Raw genomic sequence first — 24,044 nt, forward strand, 5'->3', positions numbered from 1 at the left:
CGATCAAAACAAAAACGATTGACGGATATTTGTATGATTAAAAACTACCTTTGCTATCCGCTAGTAAACTAGATCCGAGTAATATAGTATCATTGACTTTCAAATCCTGTAAAAAAAAATCAATAAAAAGCAACAAAGAAACCCTTGTCCGGCCATGCGTTCAACAAAATTCAGCCTTCCCGCGAACAAAAAAGATCGACCCTTTATCCCAGTTTCTGGGGAAGTCGTTCAGCGGTTCTTCGCTGCGATCAATACCTGCCGTTAATCTAAGACCCAGGGTCAAGGCGACCTAATGCTGCCAAAATGGCGGCACGAGAGCGAGGCGTGTGCACACGACGAGCCAGTTTCAATGAAAGAGAGGTCATGAGAGGATGCTTGTCAAAGTGATCAGGAGAAACTGATGCCCAGTCACTTTAGGGGGGACCCTGTGTATGAGTGCACACATTCTACTGGACAACATGGGTGAGTCAACACTATTTGTTCAATTCACTACTACAGCGCTACTTTAACATTCATGGCTGTGTGTGTTTTAGCTGTTCGACTGTGGGAATGGGAGCGCCTGCCTTACTGATTTCCTTGCCGACTCGCTTAACATACCTACTCCACGTTGTTCAATCAACCTCATAATTATCATTTTATTCATATTTCATAACAAATGTACAATCAGTCCAGTAACGTATAGGATAATAAGTTTGTTAGTGGAGGTGAAGGGTGCTGGTGTAAAATTATTCGAGGACTTGGAAGGTTTTTAAACTGACATTGTGTTTCAATTTACACGTTTTCATTCAGGTTTTGTTCAAATTGACAATTTCGCTTAGTTTGACAAGTTCAGTTCAACCATGCAGTGCGCAGTGTACTTCATATACAGCATGCGACACGCTTTACTGAGTTTAGAAAAAACTATATTTAGTATCTATTTGTAATTCTCATTTAATGATTGATTGACCCTGAACCTGAACATGCTGAATAATGGTAAGATTTCTCCAACTTACACGAAATCAGAAATCATTAGAAATCAGCTTACTGGTACAATTGTCTTTTCCGACAAGTAACAATGTCATCAGTTCTCTTTCGGGATCTGAAGTTATTCTTGTCACGAGAACATTTGACAGCTGCTCATGTAGGTTCAACATTCTATTCAGATCATGTGATGTTACTTCAGTCCCCAGGGTACGTGGAATATGTGTGTCCATAAACGTTAACGTGGAATATATATGTATTTCGACGATTAGGGATGTCAAAAACAGACAGTATGAAAACAAGATGAATCGAACGAAAAAGGCCATTGAAAGACGAGACGCGATTATAAACAGGTTAGATTTCAAAATGCAGTTTGTCTTTGATACCCCCACCCCCCCCCCAACATACACACACCCTCTGAAGAGAAGAATGAGCCCCACATGCCACACAATAATTCAACACTCACACTTAACGGGGTCGGTTTCATGTTATTAAAGGTGTGATTAGACGTGTCAAAATACCTGTACACAAAATATTTTCATGAGCAGGTGACATTATTATTTTATTAAGCTCAAATGGTATTTTTAGCACAAAGGCCATAGACGTGATGATATACACGTGTTTTGGCTGGTGACAAGTAACCTTGAATTACTGTATCACCACTTGTTTGACAACGACATTAGAATCTATGTCGAAACGCCGCCTATACAAAATAAAGAAGTTGTATATCTATAAAAATTGTCCTCATTCTTGAATTACCGTAGTCGTAGACTGAAATGGGGAGGGGCAGGAGGGTCACCTTCCCCCACCCAATTGAAATGAAATATGATACTCTGATATTATCGAACAAAACATGCATAAATATTTCTTCTTTATGATCTGAGAATAGTATACTATGTATCAATTACGATATTAAAACAAATGTTCATGGGCGTAACGACGTGACAAAGAACAACATATGTGACGTTTATACATCCAAAAGAGCCAGCTGTCTGAAACAACATAAACAGTGACACACTACTTCCATATATACAGGAAAAGCCCTTGTGAATTCACTAGGAGTACTACATACTATAGCTGTGTTTCAGATCATGTACCCGCTCTGTCACGCAAACATATATTATGTCCCTCTTAATCCATGTTTGTGTGACAGAGCGGGTGTTCAGGGCCTCCTTTCACAAAGCACTAAGGTGATCGTAAGTCACTAAGATAACCTTAGTGCAATGTTAAAGAATGGGAGTTGAGGTTAACGTTAGACAAGGTTGCTTCGTGAAAGAAGCCCCTGGTTTGCAAAGTGTAAACCTAAACTCACTCACACTTTGCAGACTTGAACATCCGCTCTGTCACACAAACATGGATCAAGAGGGACATAATATATACATAATATATACCAACATTATATAAGCAATCATCAATTAGTTACTTTTCCCTGAAAGTAATCACATGCCTATATGAATATTTCGTACTTGCCCGTTGAGATTTTGCGATGGCAAATATATATCAAGAGAAGAAAGGCTGTGTTTCCAGATGTTCCACTCTTACACAGAACTTTGTACATTCCCTGCAAAATGTATGTATGTACGTATGTATGTGTGTGTGTATGTATGTATGTATGTATGTATGTATGTATGTATGTATGTATGTATGTATGTATGTATGTATGTATGTATGTATGTATGTATGTATGTATGTATGTATGTATGTATGTATGTATGTATGTATGTATGTATGTGTGTATGTATGTATGTATGTATGTGTGTATGTATTTGATGTATGTATGTATGTAATGTATGTAAACACAGACGTGTGTATGTGTTTATGTACAGACATACACACACACACACAGACAGATATTAATAACGCTCATTCAGAATCATGCATATGTTTTTGTCAATGTACACAATACACACATGCACACACACACATGAAGCTTAAGCTATACTTGACATGGGACATCAGTCTAACAATATCCTCGTGTTGTGTAGGCTGGGGAGCTGGACAATACTCCTGCTGATATTATCCTATATGGTAATACAATGAACTACGTCCACCCGGGGTGGTTCGATGTTCCGTGGCCAGGCCGTATAACGCACCCCAATTGTCATCGCAGAGCTGCGTCACTTAGGCGTGACAGAGACCCATGATTCACAGATTCATCTTGATTATGTCTCGGTTTGTCAACACAACACCCGTGCTCGTGCGTGGTATAGTTTTCTGAGATCTACATGACTTGAAACTGTCCGCACACAGTTTATATTGTTCCCACACACACACACACACACACACGCACACACACACACACACACACACACACACACACACACACACACACACACATTTATTGTTGCTTTAATTGAAGCCTGCCGTGCGTCAGTGTCATGCCCAAATCGCACTCTATTTGCAAGGCAAAGTCAAATGACCAGTCAAATTTGTCCCCTAATTGAGACTGAGACACCTTGCTACACTGAACTGGGCGCAGGACGCTTTTGACGTATACCCCTCCATTAACTAAAAAGGTATTAAAGTCGATTCTGAATAATCGTTTGTCTTGGTCACAGGATAGCAGTCAATATGTAAATATATATCAACCAGTATGTTAATATGTAACTCTTGTCGTATTTGCCTAATCATATATGAGAATATTGATTTAAAGTATTTCTGTATCCTTCCTGAAACCAACCCATTTTAGAAGCTCGCCGATTATTCAAACTCATTACAGCTGCACATTTTTCTGAAACTGTTACACTGTCTTTCAAATCGCTACTAAATCTCAAAGGTAAGCCAACGTTATCATACATGTTTAGCATCTCCCAGTTATTCTACACATAACACATAATTGGCTGTTGAAAGGTAATTAAATTATGATGTATAATGGTCACATGCTACTTCATGCCTTCCAGCCTTTGCGTAAAGCTCGATAGCTTCCTTCAAAGAAATGTGGCTCTTTGATTTGACCATCAGATTTATAAATAGCTTTATGTCTTTGAAGGATAAAATATCTTCAATGTTCCCATATAAAATTATAAAAATAATACTCACCATGATTCATTTAATGGAAAATGCAATACGTCTGACAACGTCAAATTATTGAAGACCAGTTTTGCAGATTGGTGCACTCAATCTCACAGCTTAACATGGGCGTGGCCATTTTGAATCCACTGCCCATGACAGGAAATCACGTTATGGATGATAACAGTTTGTAGGTTATAATATTGTTCAGGACAAATGAAGCTGAACTTTTCTTGCAGTCTCATTTAAGACTTAATTTGAACTAAGACAAAGTTCAGCTTCATTTGTCCTGAACCCCTAGTCATGATAGTGTTCAGGAAATCCCGCACTCAAGTTTACACGTTTGCAATAAGTTGTTTTATTAAACAAAATGAAATAACATAATTGATGTGATGTTTCAAATTTAGATCATGAAAAATGATAGGCACATTAATTTTCACAAAGGCACATCTAAATTACCTGCCTTGTACCCTATGGCACCCATAAAAAGCATTCATTTCTATCCCTGCCCTAAAGATGAAGTGTTGTCGCCACACCAACCATCTGTCGACCACTAAACACTCCCCGATCATTTAGCAACCATTATAAGTGTCATCATGGGAGAAGGACACGAGGCCACAACGCGGTGTCATCAAAATGATTACTCTCTACAAACTGTCCCCCGTTTACATAGCTGGTTGATTCCGTCTGGCATTTAACAAGGTTCGCTACTGCTTCCTGCTTGTAACTGTGGTTGTGTGTGGCCCAGTTACAGCACAGTGTGGGAGGCTAATAGCCCTACTTCTCTACTTACAGCATACCTGCCTGGGAAGGGTTTGAGGCACATACTCCCGGAATAACCTGTGCCCCCATCTCCCCTACATATATGTAAGAGGAAAATACAGATTACAATGCAAATGAATTTATATAAAAGGAAGTGAATGAATGAATGAATGAATGAAAAGAAAGGAAATATTGGCTAGACTTGTAAATATATCATTACATTATTATAGGCTAACATGCGGTGTGTGAATACGCGTGTGCGTTCGTGTGCGTGTGCGGAAAATATTATTGCTCGGCTTTTGCAATTATACGTATCGACCTCCCGGTTATGTGAGTACGTTGTCAGCAGAGCCGAGAGTTACAGAACTGTTAATATTTCGCGCCTCGTAGAATTTACTCATTGTAGGCATTCTTCAACAACTACAACATCAATCCTTAAATATTGACAGTAGCGGGTGACCTCGCCAAGAGGAACACTACCAAGCCAGCTGTGGTTCATTTCCCGGTGAACGTCAGTATGATGCTTTTCAATAGAACAGAACTGTCAATATTTCGCGCATCATGGAATCATTTAGACGGTATCAACATACGACCTTTAGATACACCATGTGCATATCAAGGATAAACTAAAAGACATGTTTATTTGTAGTTACAAAGAGTGCTCTTCTTTCCTAAAGAATTCACACAACTTAACACTGTTGTATGTGACATCGGGAAATGCATCCGTGCCGTCTCAATCCGTAACCTCCGTCTTCAGATGTTTACCTAGCCCTTGTATGACTAACAACTCGCACCAAAAGTTTACAGAACGATCATTGTAATCTATTTTCAGCATCAACCAGGTTTCGATTTCATTCCAGTTCCAACTTTACTGGGTGTAACTTCCAAATCAAGTGAACGAAGTCGCCATTTTTGTAACCAAGGGACGTAACCCCGAATGGAAAAGTTGGGACGGATAACTCTCTGCGTTAATATAGTTCGCTTCAAATAATTACAGTTGGTGTTTGAATGGATTGTTTTGTTATGATCCATACAATTGTTAGTGTTGGTTAAATTTGATTTTGTATTGGTTGACGTTCATCAGCTGATGATGACAGTGCCTCCGTTGGCAAATATTAAATGAAAGTGCTTAAACTGAGGCATTGTCTTCATCAGCCGATGAACGTCAACAAATACAACTTCAATCCTTCATTCAACGAATCATTTCGAATGTAGCTTCCAAACATTGCTATTGCCAGATATACGACAAGGTTGTTCATCTAAATCAGTACGCAATGAACATTCTGCATACAACAATCACAAAAAATAGTGAATCAATAATGTTGTGCCTATTCACATCGGTACTTGCTAAATATAACAGTAAATGATATAGCTTAGTCCCAATGGATTTCTACAACCCATAGGCAGAGTGAGTTGAAAAGCCACAAATGAATCATTATAAATATAAGTATGAAAAATATATTAATAAACAACAACAACAACAACTTAAACAGTGACATTCGCCTAACGCTAAGTACTGTCATGGATCTCATTTTCAATAAACAATCTGTACTTGGTACACCCCGGCAGAACGATGTTCATAATTATTAAAAACATCTCTGTTAAGGCAGACTGTTATAGATTTATGCATATACCTATATGTTATAGGCATATCACTTAGTGTTGATACCAGGTGTTGTCAACAGATGCTAATTCTCTTTAAAAACTTCATTGCTCTATATCAATATCTGTACATGTGTATACAGACGCCATGCCTGCTATTGAATTCCATAACTATGATCAGATACGGGTTTAGATGATTGCTCATTGTGTTGGGTAATTTATCTAGCTGAATTATCCAAAGTGACGCATGTGACTCATGGTGCATGACTTGTATTCAACTGACTGATGATCGGTGGGGTAGCTTTGTGGTGATAGTGTTCACTCTTCACGCTGAAGACCTCCTCACATTCATACATTATGTGAAGCCCGTTTCCAGTGTCCCCTGGTATAATACAGGTTGAATGTTGCTACAATGACGTAAAACCTTATCCACTCGCGAATAGATTATTATCTTGGAGCCTCCGTCCAACAATTCCAACCAACAAGTGAAAGTAAGATTTATGCTGATTGTCCTATTTACCGTAAATCATCCGGATATTTTTATTGCTGGGTTAATTATCACTTTTTTCTTTCGAAGCTTGTGTGGACTATAGCGTTACTGTGCAGATAGGAGGCATATATTATCTTCCTGTTGTTGATGTTGGGTTATATCGTCTACTACGGAAATGATGAATATCGGTATGGTTTACATTTCCTTTGAACTTTGAGATCTATAGCCTTAGCCATCGCTTGTACGTTAATACATGGCAGTTTATTGTCAATGTAGATGTGGTGGTAATTGCTAACGTGGACCTTTGTGTTCTTCAAAGTCACCATCGCATGACTCATTGTCAACGGGGTTGGTGGTGGAAGCCTAGTGGTTAAAGCGTTCGCTTGTCACGCCGAAGACCCGGGTTCGATTCCCCGAATGGGAACAGTGTGTGAAGCCAATTTCTGGTGTTCCCCGCCGTTACACTGCTTGAATATTGCTAAAAGCAGCGTAAAACTAAACTCACTCCCTCACCCATTGTCAACGTGGCGTCTGTGTACTCCGACATTGGTTATAAATTGTTCAATGGTGTATATTGTCCATCAGTTTTATGTTTTGAAATTGTCATCAGGAAATACATATTTGTCTGTTTTATTGTCACAGTGTTCAAATGCCAATCCTCAAGATTGATTGAGATATGTCATAAGTAATAACCGCAATCTGTTACCATGACTACGTGTTGATTTCGGCCTGCAGCTCAGCTTGAAAAACTCGAGGCAAATTCAGCCTTGACATCAGCAGGTAGATGCACAACGATATGAACAAAACGGATTTGGTATCCGAGGCCAAACATATTTGGTCACCCTGGTTTCAAGCACATGGTAATATCTTTCTAAACTACAAGATGACAGTATATACGAGAAGAGTATATGATCCAGCCGACTGTTTTGGTGTGTAATTACTGAACCATTATTGCATGTTTTCTTTACGCTGACTTGCAGCCGATTGTTCGACGGTGTAAAATCCGAGATGCGTTACTTGAAAATATTAAATAATGTCAGCTTCGGAATAATCTGCTAGGAGATACGTTCTTTTAACTTAGAGTCACTCGAGTTATTATCATGGCTGCTTGTCCCTCGACTGCTGTTGATAAAGATATGCGCAAATACTTGTCAATGGATGAATGCTGACAACACATTTGTAATCGATTTGTATGTTGTACGTGTACGGGAGAGTGTGCTTGTGCGTGTGCACGGCCGCTGACAGTAGTTCAGACTTGATCTTCAGTAACCCTGCTTGTCGTAAGAGGCAACTACGGGATCGGGTGGTCAGGCTCGATGACTTGGTTGACACATGTCATCGTTTCCCAATTGCGTAGATCGATGCTTCTGCTGTTGATCACTGGATTGTCAGGTCCAGACTCGATTATTTACAGACCGCCGCCATATAGCTGGAATATTGCTGAGCGATGCATAAAAGTAAACTCACTCACTCAATACAGTAGTTCAGATTGTAGTAGTTCTTGACCGTTGAATGATCATGCCGCAGTTTGACCAACGATGTTCCACGCAGACAAAGGAGAACTGACCCAATGGGGTCTAGTCATTGAGGTACCCCCGTCTCGCAGGGAATCAACAAGTACCATCTTTTACCCCTGTGGTTACAAGACGGATAAGGATCGAACAATCAGATGATTATCTACCATCCCACGGATGATGTCCTACAGATCTGGGGCTTCTTTCACGAAGCATCCTTTTCTAAGGTTAACCTTAAACTCCCATTCTTTAACATTGCACTAAGGTTACCTTAGTGACTTACGATCACCTTAGTGCTTTGTGACAGGAGGCCCTGATATATACCGTAGATTGCTGAATATGGGAAATATATATCACCTGAGGTGTGGCAGCCAGCTGTGGCAGATAAATGAATGTTGCTATAGGTTACATAAAACCAAATGTATTTCCATACAGTTCTATATGACTTGACAGAATCATTTTCGCTAACATATGAAATCTGTACTAAAAGTAGGGTCGACTGTACAATACCGACTGTATCATCAGCAGGTGTTCCATAATAGGTGAGCGTATGTTGCCCCGTCGCGTGTTCAGTCAATTTAGTTCTGCACAACTATTATTCTCTAACACCTGGCTGTCCCTTTCTCTGCACTCCTCTCTCGTAACAAATAGTGAACTGTGTCAATATGTTAATGATAGTTTGTTAAACAACTTTTTCACTTTTAGGACATAAATTCTGCAAACAAATCACAGAGTTGGTCTGATGTTTTGATTATGATCAGCGTTTCATTGAGTATTATATGTTTATTAGTTTTTTAGTTAGATTGCAATTCATCGGTCCGCTTTTTGAGCCAAACGCTCTATACATGCACAGTCTCGCCTTAATGATGCAATGGAATGACAAAAATATACGTTTGACAGTTCCTTTTCTGAGTATAGGATGTTGAGCACGCCAACCCCAGTGCCCTACCAAATGTCACCCGCTTGAAAATATTTAGTTAGAAAAGACAGTACTAGTTCCCAAAAGCATAGTTCACAAAGACATGGAATTTCAGAAATGAGCCAATGTGTGTCATCGTTCCCGATGACGTCGTTTGACCAGGTATTGCAGTGTATGCATGGGACGTCATGGTGAACAACATGGTCAACAAACTGACTGTCATGTTTTGTTAATATCATGCGTCATTTTTCAGGTCAGTCTTCCGGAAAACGTCCTTCCACAGATCCAGGTGAAAATGGAAGCGCAAACCTCCTTCCTACCACCCCTACCTCCCCCACTACTCCAGCAACACCCGGTGTTACGGACCACCTACAACCAACACAGGACCACCCACAGGTGTATCGGTCCCGATGGCTGATGTTAGCGCTGTTTAGTATCTACAGCTTCAGTAGCGCCTTTCAGTGGATCCACATCAACATCATCGCTAACGTCATTCTCCGCTTCTACAACGAGAGCCTCCCCGAGGACGCCTTCCAGAGGGAAACTGCCATTGACTGGTTGTCGATGTTGTACATGCTGGCGTACATTGTTTTAGTCATCCCGGCGACGTGGGTACTAGACAAGAAGGGTCTACGTATCTGCCATATTCTTGGGTCTCTTCTGAACGCCATAGGGGCCTGGATTAAATGCGCCAGTGTGAGTGGGGACAGATTTGCGGTGCTTATGTTTGCCCAGACAATATGTGCTTGTGCTCAAATGTGGGTCATAGGAATCCCTGCACGGTTAGCCGCTGTGTGGTTCGGGCCCAACGAAGTGTCCACAGCAACCTCTATAGGTGTATTTGGTAACCAGGTGAGCATCGTTAGTTACGTGTAATGGGATGTGTTTTAACATGTGGTGAAGGTGCAGGTGGTGAGATAGAACATTCCTATGTCGCACGTATGACATTGTTGTAAACGTTTCAAGTTTTTTGATTTGATAACCGAGACCTTGGTAAGACCTAAACTATTTTTCATTCCCAAACAATCACTTTCACAACAAGAAAACTTCTTAAAGACAGAACTGACTGATTTGATAAAATTGGAACCTTAGAACACTTTATCAAACAAAACAATAGTAGTTACATATATCAACTGTTCTTGTCATTATATGTTACTTATACGTGGAGCTACCACCGATATTACATAATCGAACGATTATCAAACGATATTGTACTACTACAGATATATCGTAGGACGTGAATCAGATGCACCTGACCACTTTCGCGACTTTCAGCTTTATTCATGAGAAAATGTAGAAGTACTGATTAAAGAAATTTTATATTAAGTATATTCGGATATATTAGATATATTATTATAATTGACATGTTTGTACATTCCGATCAGTGACGTTCTTGCATTGAAATAGTTTGAATGTCTCCATGACCGGAATTGTCTCACTATTATTGGTACATAAGTGCAGTTCGATTCCTCACATGGGTACAATGTGTGAAGCCCATTTCTGGTGTTCCCCGCCATGATATTGCTGGAATATTGCTAAAAAACTTAACTCACTCACTCCATGTCGTCAAAAGTACACACCTGGACAAATGCTGGCTCTCTGTAGAACGCTACATCTATTCCTATTTATTGTATGTCTACTCTTCTGTGTAATGTTGTGGATGTGGCGACATGGTTTCTTCAACTACATGGTGTTTTACCCGACTGTCCCTACATGCTTTATATCAACCCATCTGTATTATGTAATGGGTTTGGCAGCGGTGATCCTACAACTAGAAGAGGCGGTGGGGTAGACTAGTGCTTAAAGCATTCGCTTGTCACGCCAAAGACCGTTCGATTCCCCAAACGGGTGCAATGTGTAAAGCCCATATTTGGTTCCCCCGCCGTGATATTGCTGTAATATTGCTAAAAGCTCACTCGAATCTACACTTTTATGTCATGTTGAGTCTTTATATCTACCGTTATACCGTCGTGCTGTTGCAGGTGGGTGTGGCAGCTGGATTCCTCTTACCCCCAGAAATAGTCCCCAACTCCGCCAGTCTAGACGATGTAGGTAGAAACCTCAGTATAATGTTCTATGGGACGGCCGCCTTCACCACGCTGCTCTTCTTGGCCATAGTTGTAGGTGTGTATAGTGTTAGAGAAGAATAGTGTGACGTTAAATATTAACTCACTCACTCACTAGAGAAGAATAATGAATGGATGATCAACGTCTTGATTCAAGTTGTAGCGACGTCTAGGCATTGACTGGGAGTTATGCAGTAACCAGTCAGTCACACTATATACGGCGTTCCTATTCACAAAACGTTCGTAGAGTTAGGAAGTATCGTAAGTATGTAGATTGCCATAGGCTCACGTATATCTTAGTCCAAAGAACGCTTGGTTCGTCACTACAAGTGTCATAAGGAGATCATCATTTACAACTCTTTTGTTTGTTTGATTTTTAACGCCGTTCTCAACGCTCCCAGGCCAGACAAACCTTTGCATTATACCATGATCAACGAACCTGTATAGTGTATAATAGACAAGTTATTGGTTTATTCTCATTAAGCCGAACGACAGTCTCGGTAACAACAAAAAATATTTTGGTCAAGTCAAAACATTGATTACACAACAGTTTTGTTTCCTGCTGACTGGGTCCCGACCTATTGCGCAACTTAGTACAATAACCAGTCCAGAATTTTGAGACCAATTCATTTAACTGGATACATAATTATTAATTCAGTATTATTTGATATATCTAAGCACTTGTATATTGCAACACTACGCTCCTTCTAATCCTTGCAAACACGTCGTACAGTGTGCGCTGTCGTACAGCGAGCTCTGACAAACGGAAATATGGAAATCGTGGACATCTCAAAACGAGGCTCTCTCGCTAGAAAAGTTTGGCGGTCTGGTACGGACTTGATATTACGTCAGCCACATTGTGCGTTACAAAACTACACTGAATATGCACAAATGACATGTAACAGATGTAACCAGTGAGCCAGATAAATTGTGAATCATTTGACGACCTCATCAAACAGGGGCAGTCCGTGACGTCTTAGTTAAGGTCATGCTGCCGTCACCTCGCCATAAAATATAAAAATACGATGTTTTTAAAGTTTAAAATTAAAATTCATTTATAAATACCATTTTCTTATGAAACAAGGAATTGGAATTCAGTGTAACCATAGTTGTTTGTGATGTCTCACTTTCACACGAGAAAATTCGGATCGGATGAAAAGTACGTCATTGTCTGAATAGGTTAATGAGACTCATGTTTCGTTTTGATAGTGCTCCCGGGTACCTTCCGCCTTAGCATAGATACTTAATCCACCACACCAAGGTGGCAGTCGGCATTTGTAGAAATCATGTTTAAAGCTATCACCATAATGACATGGCATGCACTCTGAAATAAAAATAGTCTCTACCAATTGTAAGAGGGTCAGGCGTAGATGGATCGGGTGTTGAGTGAGTGAGTTTAGTCTTGCGCCGTTTTTAGCAATATTCCAGCAATATCACGACGGGGGAAAGCAGAAATGGGCTTAACTCAGTGTACCCATGTGGGGAATCGAACGAGCTAACGCTTTAACCACTAGGCTACTCCACCGCCCCGATCGGGTGTTGAGATACATAGCATCGTCGCTGGTTATGTACTGCCTGTCCAGCACAATCTACAGGACGCTCTACTTACTTGTTTCATTGATATTACCCTACCCCACCTATTTTGTTATTTATGAACCAATATATAAATACACCTCTTATACATCTCTTTATCTAGGTGGTGGTGAACAAGTTTAAACAGCATATCTCCTTTTAATTTGTAAGCGGAAAAGTGCCTTGTATAATACGTTAGATAAGGATATTTGTCTGTCACAATGTAGTTGAGTCTGAGTTTAACGAACACACGTGAACAAATATATTGTGTAGTGGTATATTTAATAGGATTCTGATACAGGTTATTCGGGTTTTCTAAAACAGTTTTGAAATTCTCTTCTTTGTTGTTCCGAATAAAGAGAGCATTTATTACATTTACATAATCTAAACGAGATTCCATTTGGTATGTGCACAATCTCGCAAAAATTTCCAAGTCATCAATCATCTGTGTTATGTACACTTGATAAGGTGAACACACCGGCTGTCGTTTCACATAATTGCAACAACTGCTACATTTCACAGTGGATCGCGTATGTTTTATACTTGCCATGTCCTACATAGGTCCTTCTGAACAGTTCGGAACTGAAATTTTATACAATAGAAATAGTTATTGTGTTTTGTGAAAATGTGTAAGAAGTACGCCAAAATATGATACATCGAACTATCGATGGATTGCAATTGTTGAGTCTCCGATAGCAATAAATCGATGGTGGAAACGAAAAACTATCGATGCATCGATAGTATATGTGACTATAGATAGTTTAATAATTGACTTCCGTTGATAAATGCGCAGCGCAAAATACAGGATTATTTGGATGTAGACTTGCAGCTACATTGACTTTATGTTTTAACTGTTTACTTGATCGGGGTTTCAAGTTTCTTGTCACTCATTAAAAGAGACTGAAACTACTTCAACCTGTTTTTTTTCATATAATCTATACATCCATTTGGGAAACTACTTCAAATGAGACAATTCAAGGAGAAAAAAAACTATTGCTATAATATTGCAATAGTTAGTTGCAATAGACTATCGCTAGGGCAATAGTATGTTGCAATAGGCAATCACTATCGCTATAGTATGTTGCAATAGGCAATCACTATCGCTATAGTATGTTGCAATAGGCAATCAATATCGCAATAGTATGTTGCAATAGGCAATCACTGTCGCAATAGTAGTTTTCCCCTCAATAGTCACCCCTATCTCTCAGTGTACTAGCGTATTCTGGGAAGGAAGCTGATTTAATTGCAAAATATTCTGACTTTGACTTACGCCCAATGCAATATATCTCACGATTGGACTTGTGCAAGTGTATTCATTGAAGTAATGGTTTTGTTTCAGTACTGAAGGATGCGCCTCCCAAGCCTCCCAGTCGGGCTCAGATGCTGGCTGTGGAAGCTTCTAAAAACGAGGACTACCTGTCATCCCTGTTCAGACTGCTCAAGAACCCGGGATTCATCATCCTTACAATATCCTACGGTTAGTCTCATACTCTTGCCGCCGGCGAAGATCTGGGTTAGCATTGGTCTTCAGCAACCCATGCTCGTCGTAAAAGGCGACTAACGGGATCGGTTGATCAGGCGCGCTGACTTGGTTTGCACATGTTATCGTACCCCAATTACGTAGATCGATGCTAATGAAGTTGATCACTGGATTGTCAGGTCCAGACTCGATTGTTTACAGACCGCAACCATATAGCTGAAACAACAAACCTACCAAGTGATCATACACTTTCCATTGGGGGGTTGGGGCGGTGGGGTAGCCTAGTGGTTAAAGCGTTGGCTCGTCACGCCGAAGACCCGGGTTCGAATCCCCACATGGGTACAATGTGTTAAGCCCATTTCTGGTGTCCCCCGCCGTGATGTTGCTGGAATATTGCTAAAAGCGGCGTAAAACCAAACTCAGTCAGTCAGTCAGTCCATTGGGGGTTCTACTCCAAACATAAGTACAGTGTAGGAAGCATATTGCAGGTGTCTGCCGCCATGCTGTGCCACGGCTAGACCACTGTACGAATGAGTGAATTCCTATCTGTGTTCTCATTTTTAGAATAAGTTTTGGTATTGGTCTATTCTATGCCTATAGGCGACAGTACGTTTGGAAAATGATATGTCATGTATTGTTAGTATTTTTATATTTCTGTGAATATTTTTACATACGATGAAGATAACTAGATCTACCTGATATGCATGCAACAGTATGACGATCATGACATTTAGCAAACATTGATATTTTCACACAAATACATTAATCCGACATTTTCATTAATCCGACATTTTCGTTAATCCGACATATTTCTCTGCAACCACAAGTGTCAGATTAACGAGAGTTGACTGTATATCTTTGTAAGTCACATGGTTGGAATGTGTGATCATAATGAAGCCTTTACATGTATTCATAATTGTGCTTGGACATAACGGAATAAAGGCATTTTACCTGATCGGATTTATAAAGGTTTGAAATTGATGGAAATATAAAAGACCATTCTTTAAGTGTTTCAAAAAGGATTTGAAAGTTATCCAAATGACTGGCTCATTTAAACATATTACAAACGTGGTGAAATCGCATTTGGAATGTTTGTCTGTCACCTAGAGTTACTAGAGTTCCAGACGTTTACCATATATACAACAGTACAGATGTGAAAATGACATAAGGTTTGAAACATTCCGGGAAATGGTACCTTGGCACCAAAACAAAACACTGCTATGAAATAAACTCATACAAGTGTACCACCAGCGTGTCTTTCAAATGCCTCCTCCTTTCGTGTGTTAGATATCGACATTTCACATTTAGTTTCATTCAGGTCTTGCTTGCGTCATTAAGGTCAACCATGTCGGCATTGGCCTGTCTTGGAAGAAACTAGAATGGCACACAACTCATTGATTTGGTATTTGTGTCTCTACGTATTCCAAACGTACAGGTGCCAATCGCATGTCTCATGTTCGAAATGTTCCAATCGTATGTCTCAAATGTTCAAAAAACATTTGACAATGTCAAATGTCGAAATACTTTCTGTATCTGGAAATTTGATGGGTATGTTTTATTTCTAACATTTGAAACGAGGTTTGGAATTGTAAACTGTTCGAACTATTCAAAATGGTATATGTACACATGGAAATGTCATCAGGTTGGTGGTTATAATAGTAGACATACACGTAAATATAACAAAATTATTTATATATTTTATATATTTTGCATTCAAATAAATGCCAACACCATTTCGTCAAGAAATCGGCTTTTTTCGTGTCGACGAACATTATGGGGACACAATGTCATGCATTTCAGTTTCTTGAAATCTTTCGGAAACCGTACATATATTCTTCACCTCAAGATCGTTTCACGCTACAGAGCGAATGTCCCTCTCTAGGAGCGAGGTTGTATTCCGACTATCGTTACGCTATTGGTTTGTACGTTCCGACCCTTGTAGCCTTTTGATCGATTCCAGATAATCCCAACACCACGTTGACTCATTTCCCCGTCCCATCCATCACTGTAACGGTACCGTGCACTCTGGCGTTCATTGCTTATTTTCTTCACCAGAAATATAGAAAAACCATTTATGGTGCCAAGGGTGTCATACTTGTAGAAGCTGTAGTCTAAACATTTAAATGGATTACTTCCGAGGAATAGCAAAATCTCTTTCGCCGTTGCCTTTGGTATCTTCAGAGAATAACGAACTGCATACTGATTCAAGGTAATGGTATGTCAGTATTAGTTGTTCACCACGTCAAGTCGCGGTATTGGTTAGCGTTGATGATGTAAATGTAGAGTGAAAGAGACCCTCAATTGCTGTGACGTCCTGAGGTCGTGGTATCTAGGGACCTTATTCTACACAAGGCAACTGTGTGGATAGCTCATCAAAGCAAATAGAAGAAAGCATAGCAGAACCTTGGTGCGTGTCCATGAATAAAGGCACTTATCGATGTTGTGTAAATCATTTTAAGTCAATTAACCTCTCAATATGTTAACCTTTGATGTCACAGATAATGACTGCAAGTAAATACTTTGTACAAGATTGTGTAATAACTTTTAATAACTTTTCAGGAATCAATACTGGGTCTTACTATGCTATATCAACGCTGCTTAACGCTGTAGTCCTAAACTATTATGAGGTACGTATGCTTGTTTCTTTCCAGCCCCAAATCTGACTAATGTCGTTTTTCGTGTTGAAAGAAGACAGTATATTGCCATCGTTTAAAACACAGATGGGATACCCCTTTAGGGGTTATAGGTTAGAATAAATCCTCCGCTGGGGTGGTACGCGATGTGGTTGACAACGTTGTCATCGTTCCCGGATCATTGTTTACAGTATGACTCATTGTATTGTCAATTGTTTACATGCTACGTTTATATGGTAAATTGCCGTGTGTGGCGTTAAACAACAAACAAACAACAAACAACGTAACGCCCTTTCAAGTTACTATGGACTGATAGCAATAGCATCGAACCGAGATGTCAACCAGGACAGTGAGTCTGAACACCCGACCCCTCTAGTCTCCGCTAACTACAAGCATCGGTTGTTGAAGAGAAATAACAACCAGCTCTTGACGGTGCGCTGAGGTTATTATCGTATGCGATTTGTTACTGTCATAGCTCACGGATATTTCTTATGTTAGCAGTAAATACAGTCCTACACGATTCAAAGCATATCACGTCATTTGCCCTTCATACTCTAAGCTGTATGAGCCGGCGTTGATAGCTCTTTGTCTGCGTGACATGCTGTCCATTAGGGCATATGCCATGTGGTATTACTCCGCGGAGAGTGGAGAGTACCTAAATGTGTCTAGGGGAGTTATATATGTAAGACTGGACGAGGAAGCTTTCAGAAAGTAATGAATAATGGGTTGTAGGCTGACATCATTCCAAGAAACATACGACTCGTACATCTGTGATCTAATAATCAGACAATTTATGATGCATCAGCCCACTCCCCACGTCCATGGTCATGTCGGTACGTTATTTCGGTCATGTCCGTCAATGATTTTGGGTGCGCTCGAGTTTCATTCTCGACTCACTGGGGAGTATACAAACCGGGTACCCATTCAGCTCTTGGTGGGTGAACAGAGCTATATTTCAAATAAAATCACTTGTATAAGATGGAGGCTGCAGTATATACCGCAGTATATGGCATCGCCAGAAATTCTTAGCCACGCTGTTCAATGAAGCTGCTGGACAGAGCCACCCATCCACCTACTGTCCGCCACCAGCGTTGCTTAACTTCTCCCGATTTGTAGCCTGTTCTCTGTATATCTACATTACAACATATATAAATAGAACTTTTTTGAGTGTCATTTATAAGTTGGTTTGATGAACAGCGTCGCATATATTGTAATAAAGAATCTGTATATCCAAAGGACCTTGTATAAATCCGAAAACTTCGTGTTCTTAGTAATCATGATAATACTGTAACAAGAACAATGTTAATAATAATGCACATCATTATCATCATATCCACCCTGAAAACAGGAGGTAATGGCTGTTGAATGTTTTAAGTGTCATTTAAGAATGGCAGTAGTAATGAGACTGTTGTTTCAGTTAATATATGTTTTTGTGTGTATTGAGAAAGCTTTTTGTATGTATAGTTTTATTCTGAAGTATTTATAGTTTGAAAAATAAACATTTCGGATCGTGCCATCCTCATCAGTATTGTGCTAACGACATCATCACCGGCTCTGTCTGGTATATATTACATTTTGACGTACGGGTCGCCATCGTAACAGTGAATGACGTGTTACACTTCATTTCATTAATTCATCATATTATCTCTATCTGATGTGCCTCATCCATTTCAGGGTCAGGAACAAAACGCTGGTCGTATTGGTCTGACTATCGTCCTGGCAGGGGTGCTGGGGTCAGTGGTGGCTGGAATATGGCTGGACAAGACGAAGACATTCAAGTGAGTGAGTGAAGGATGCGTGGACTAGTGCGTGGGTGAGTTAGTGAGTGAGTGATTGACGGATGCGTGGACTAGTGCGTAGGTGAGTTAGTGAGTGAGTGACGGATGCGTGGACTAGTGCGTGGGTGAGTTAGTGAGTGAGTGATTGACGGATGCGTGGACTAATGCGTAGGTGAGTTAGTGAGTGGGTGACGGATGCGTGGCGTGATGCGTGGGTGGGTGAACGAGTGAGCCAGTAGTGTGTACAATTTGGAGTGAGTGAGTGTAAAGTTTAACACCCCTTCGAACAGTATTCAATGCATGGATTGGAATATAGAAAGCCTAAGCTAACCATAGAAGGAACTGTCTTTGTTTGAAGCAAAACCGAGTGACTGGGTGCAGACAATCTGTAACATTGATGTGGTGTTCATACTACCTTGAAAATCTGTAACATTGATGTGGTGTTCATACTACCTTGAAAATCTGTAACATTGATGTGCTGTTCATACTACCTTGAAAATCTGTAACATTGATGTGGTGTTCATACTACCTTGAAAATCTGTAACATCGATGTGGTGTTCATACTACCTTGAAAATCTGTAACATTGATGTGGTGTTCATACTACCTTGAAAATCTGTAACATTGATGTGGTGTTCATACTACCTTGAAAATCTGTAACATTGATGTGGTGTTCATACTACCTTGAAAATCTGTAACATTGATGTGGTGTTCATACTACCTTGAAAATCTGTAACATTGATGTGGTGTTCACACTACCTTGAAAATCTGTAACATTGATGTGGTGTTCATACTACCTTGAAAATCTCTAACATTGATGTGGTGTTCATACTACCTTGAAAATCTCTAACATTGATGTGGTGTTCACGTAACGGGGATGGCTCTTTCACAACGACACAACTCCGTTGAGGCTGCAATTTCCTTTTTATTACTGTAGTTTGTATAAATAATACAAGTCTGAAACAATGTATATGAATATATAACACTCCATCAAAATACCTATTTTATCACATTCATTTCATTGCACATTGTTCAGATAATTAACAATCACAGCTCTACCACTGAACATATAAAAGAACTCAAAACAAATTGACATCACAAAATCAATGGTTCAGTTTCATATTAAGATCCTTAGGAATTATGGAACACATTTGGCATCTTTAAAACAATGAAACATCAACGTGTCTTACCATCTATGGGACAACGTGCTTCAAACTGGCCACATGTTGTGAGGCACCAACAAAACACCAAGGACCTAAAATATGTATGTTTTAATTAGCATAGCAATGCTAATTCTCACCAGTAATGTAAACGTACAATCTGTTTGGACTCAAACATTAATCTGAATCAATTGTAAGTGAAATTATTGACACCAACAATTTCTAACCATAGGTCAAAATATACCTCCACCAAATGCATAAATTCAGTTACAATAAATACTGAATTAACCTTTCAACAATTAAACATATTTTTGTAGTTTATTCCTTTTATATAAAACCAAGTGTAACTAACCTGTAATTCACCAAAGTCAAAATCCTCCATCTATGACTTTCCAACCACCTTGCCAGGTTGGGAGAAAGACAGCAAGTGAACAAACTTCACACTTTCCAAATGCAACTTAAGTCAACATCCAATCAAGATGCTGCACATCTTCAGCCAATAAAAACCAAGGACAAGACAGCAGACCTGACCTCATTAAGACTTGGCTAATTTGCATAGGAACTACTTTCAACCCTTGACCCAGTGGTGACTATAAATAAATCATGGACTTGTGAAAATGTGAACCTTTTCACTGGCAATTGTATTATTGTTTAAGATGTTATGAATTGACCCCAAACAGGAACATAAGACAAGACATATTAAAATAGATTGCTTTTCCAGAACATTTTACTATTTGTATATTTTGTACTTGTTACACACGTGTTTTGAACTTGTTACTTTCATACTACCTTGAAAATCAGTAACATTGATGTGGTGTTCATACTACCTTGAAAATCTGTAACATTGATGTGGTGTTCACACTACCTTGAAAATCTGTAACATTGATGTGGTGTTCATACTACCTTGAAAATTTCTAACATTGATGCGGTGTTCATACTACCTTCAAAATCTCTAACATTGATGTGGTGTTCATACTACCTTGAAAATCTCAAACATTGATGTGGTGTTCATACTACCTTGTCTACAACTGAAATGTGGTTTATGATTAAACCAGCCATACTCTTTAGCATCTCATGCAACTTGAAGTGCAACAGTTCTAGGTAAAGAAAACAAAATTTCCGTCCGGTAACACTCTGTAAATATACAATTTGGCTTGACCTGATAGATCTGAAATAACGGAGATTAAATGGTTTGAATTCGCGACGTCCCACATGGATTATACGATAATAGTTCCTGGATACGCCAGACATGAGTGACGGGGGAGATCTGTGGGGAGTTTGGGGAGATCTGTGGTGAGTTTGGGGAGATCTGTGCAGATTTTGCACGTCTTTCACCAGTCAGTCTCTTTTTTTTTCATCTTATTCTACATTTCTGTCTGAATAACCGTGAACGCATCATGTCTGGTTATAGGAACTTTCTGATCGGCTTGTCAGCGTCGATGGTTAAAGGCACTATATGACCCCACACTTCTCCAAAAATAAATAATGCATTTCTCTCAATAATACTAATTATAAGCCCTCAGGGAAGCTACCCTATTATTTATTCCCTAAAAAAAAGTATTTACATTACAATATTAAATTAAAAATTACGAATGAATTAATGCAATGTTGTATAAAATCGACTCTCGCGCCCTCTACCGACCAAACATTATTTCAAGCGAACCCCATAGAGTTATGTCCCTTGGAGCGCTCTTTACGAATATCCTACGCACAACTTGTGATTGAAACCAAGTCGGCAAACACCTGCAACACCGCGTGCGTGAAGCAATAATAGTTTACATTCCATATATGGCAAGTGTTCTCTGTTTGGAAGCTGTTTGCCTCAATGTTTCAATTATCGATTTCAGGCAGGTCGTAAGGGATAATAAGTCTTTTATTGCATCAATAGGAAGCTAAAGCGACTGCATATGCCCCAATATATATAATATAGGCCAAAATATTGTCGAAAATGTGTGACATTGTGCCTTTAAATCTTTGTATGAACGGGGGAAGAATGTACATACCAACATATTTAATTGTAAACAGTAATCTACGGTTATAACGTATCATATCTTCAAGGGACCACTAAGTATGACCACTAAGTAATTCGTTATTTCAAGTAAAATATACATCAAGTGGCCGGGGCATAAAGACAAATAATTCGATAAACCCGGCAGTTCGTTATCAGCGTTTTATTTTTTACAAAGGTTAATTGAATTTCAATAAGACTTTAAAAACAGTAAATGTCTCTCAAATCAGGCTGATGTAGATATTGCATTATTTGATCTACAACCAACAAGAGATTTACCACCTAAAGACCTTCTTATTTCCTCATCACAAATGTCATTGATCAGGATTGTGCTGTTAGAAAGGCAATTTTATTTCATTCCACTTATTTTCCTTATTGGTAATATACTGTATATTATACTATGGGATGATGTTTCCAGGGGCACCTCGCTCACAATCTACATCCTGTCAATGGTGGGCATGGTTGTGTTCACATTCACCATGAATCTGGGGCACATCTGGATCGTATTCCTAACAGGTGGAGCATTAGGGTGAGTATGTACTTGGTGTGAGTGTTATTTTACGCCGCATTCAACGGTATTGGGTCCAGTCATGGCTTGCCAAGTGGGAGGAATCACGTGATACAGGTCTCCGACTTCCGTATATCCCACAAGCACGGTCGTTTTATTACTCACGGTACATGTGATGACGCCGTGCGGGACGGCCGTCGATGTTGTGGAGGCTGCATTCCTTCCGACCTATGTGGGGGCGGTGGGGTAGCCTAGTGGTTAAAGCGTTGGCTCGTCACGCCGAAGACCCGGGTTCGAATCCCCACATGGGTAAAATGTGTGAAGCCCATTTCTGGTGTCCCCCGCCGTGATGTTGCTGGAATATTGCTAAAAGCGGCGTAAAACCAAACTCAGTCAGTCAGTCAGTCTGACCTATGTGACAAGTCGTTTTATCTAGTGAGCGTTGGGTAGCCTAATGGTTAAAGCGTCCGCTCGTCACGCTGAATACCCGGGTTCAATCCCCACATGGGTACAAAGTGTGAAACCCATTTTGGGTGTTCCCCGCCGTGATATAGTTGGAATATTGCTAAAACCGGCGTAAAACCATACTCACTCAGTCGTTTCAACTCCTCACTGCAAAAGAACCCATTACACATTTTCCGTGTATGTATTGGGGCTAACTGTTTAATGTGAAGGAACAAAGCTGGTATGACGCAGTAAGTGCTTCAGTAGCTGCTTGGTTGCCCAAATAAACAATAAAAGGTGCAGTTGTGTTTTAACAAGAAGAAGGTTTCTGGCACTGTAAACAACATTGTGTTCATCTAGTATGGATTTAAATGGATCATGCAACTATTCTGTCCGGATTGAGCGGCAATCAATCACCTCGTACAATGAGTGAATATACACCTTTGCTGTTGTACAATGAGTAAATATACACCTTTGCTGTTGTACAATGAGTAAATATACACCTTTGCTGTTGTACAATGAGTAAATATACACCTTTGCTGTTGTACAATGAGTAAATATACACCTTTGCTGTTGTACAATGAGTGAATATACACCTTTGCTGTTGTACAATGAGTAAATATACACCTTGCTGTTGTACAATGAGTAAATATACACCTTTGCTGTTGTACAATGAGTAAATATACACCTTTGCTGTTGTACAATACACCTTTGAGTGAGTAATATACACCTTTGCTGTTGTACAATGAGTAAATATACACCTCTGCTGTTGTACAATGAGTAAATATACACCTTTGCTGTTGTACAATGAGTAAATATATACACCTTTGCTGTTGTACAATGAGTAAATATACACCTCTGCTGTTGTACAATGAGTAAATATACACCTTTGCTGTTGTACAATGAGTAAATATACACCTTTGCTGTTGTACAATGAGTAAATATACACCTTTGCTGTTGTACAATGAGTAAATATACACCTTTGCTGTTGTACAATGAGTAAATATACACCTTTGCTGTTGTACAATGAGTAAATATACACCTTTGCTGTTGTACAATGTTGTTTGCTGTTGTACAATGAGTAAATATACACCTTTGCTGTTGTACAATGAGTAAATATACACCTTTGCTGTTGTACAAT

The 24,044-nt window shown here is 39.6% G+C and overlaps 1 protein-coding gene across 1 annotated transcript in view; it reads left to right on the plus strand.

The window, feature by feature from the left end:
* The first annotated feature begins 208 nt into the window (after positions 1-208).
* Positions 209-24,044, plus strand: part of LOC124265454 (feline leukemia virus subgroup C receptor-related protein 2-like) — a 33,558-nt gene continuing 9,722 nt past the window's right edge. The window contains exons 1-7 of the mRNA XM_046700247.1: positions 209-462; positions 9,510-10,108; positions 11,239-11,380; positions 14,234-14,371; positions 16,934-17,001; positions 18,682-18,785; positions 22,370-22,480. Coding sequence (XP_046556203.1) covers positions 432-462; positions 9,510-10,108; positions 11,239-11,380; positions 14,234-14,371; positions 16,934-17,001; positions 18,682-18,785; positions 22,370-22,480 — 1,193 coding nt within the window. The 5' untranslated portion in view covers positions 209-431. The remainder of the gene's footprint in view (positions 463-9,509; positions 10,109-11,238; positions 11,381-14,233; positions 14,372-16,933; positions 17,002-18,681; positions 18,786-22,369; positions 22,481-24,044) is intronic.

This window comes from Haliotis rubra, unplaced genomic scaffold (genome assembly GCF_003918875.1).
Source record: "Haliotis rubra isolate DU_JTF1 unplaced genomic scaffold, ASM391887v1 Scf98, whole genome shotgun sequence".
Classification (NCBI taxonomy): Eukaryota; Metazoa; Mollusca; class Gastropoda; order Lepetellida; family Haliotidae; genus Haliotis; species Haliotis rubra.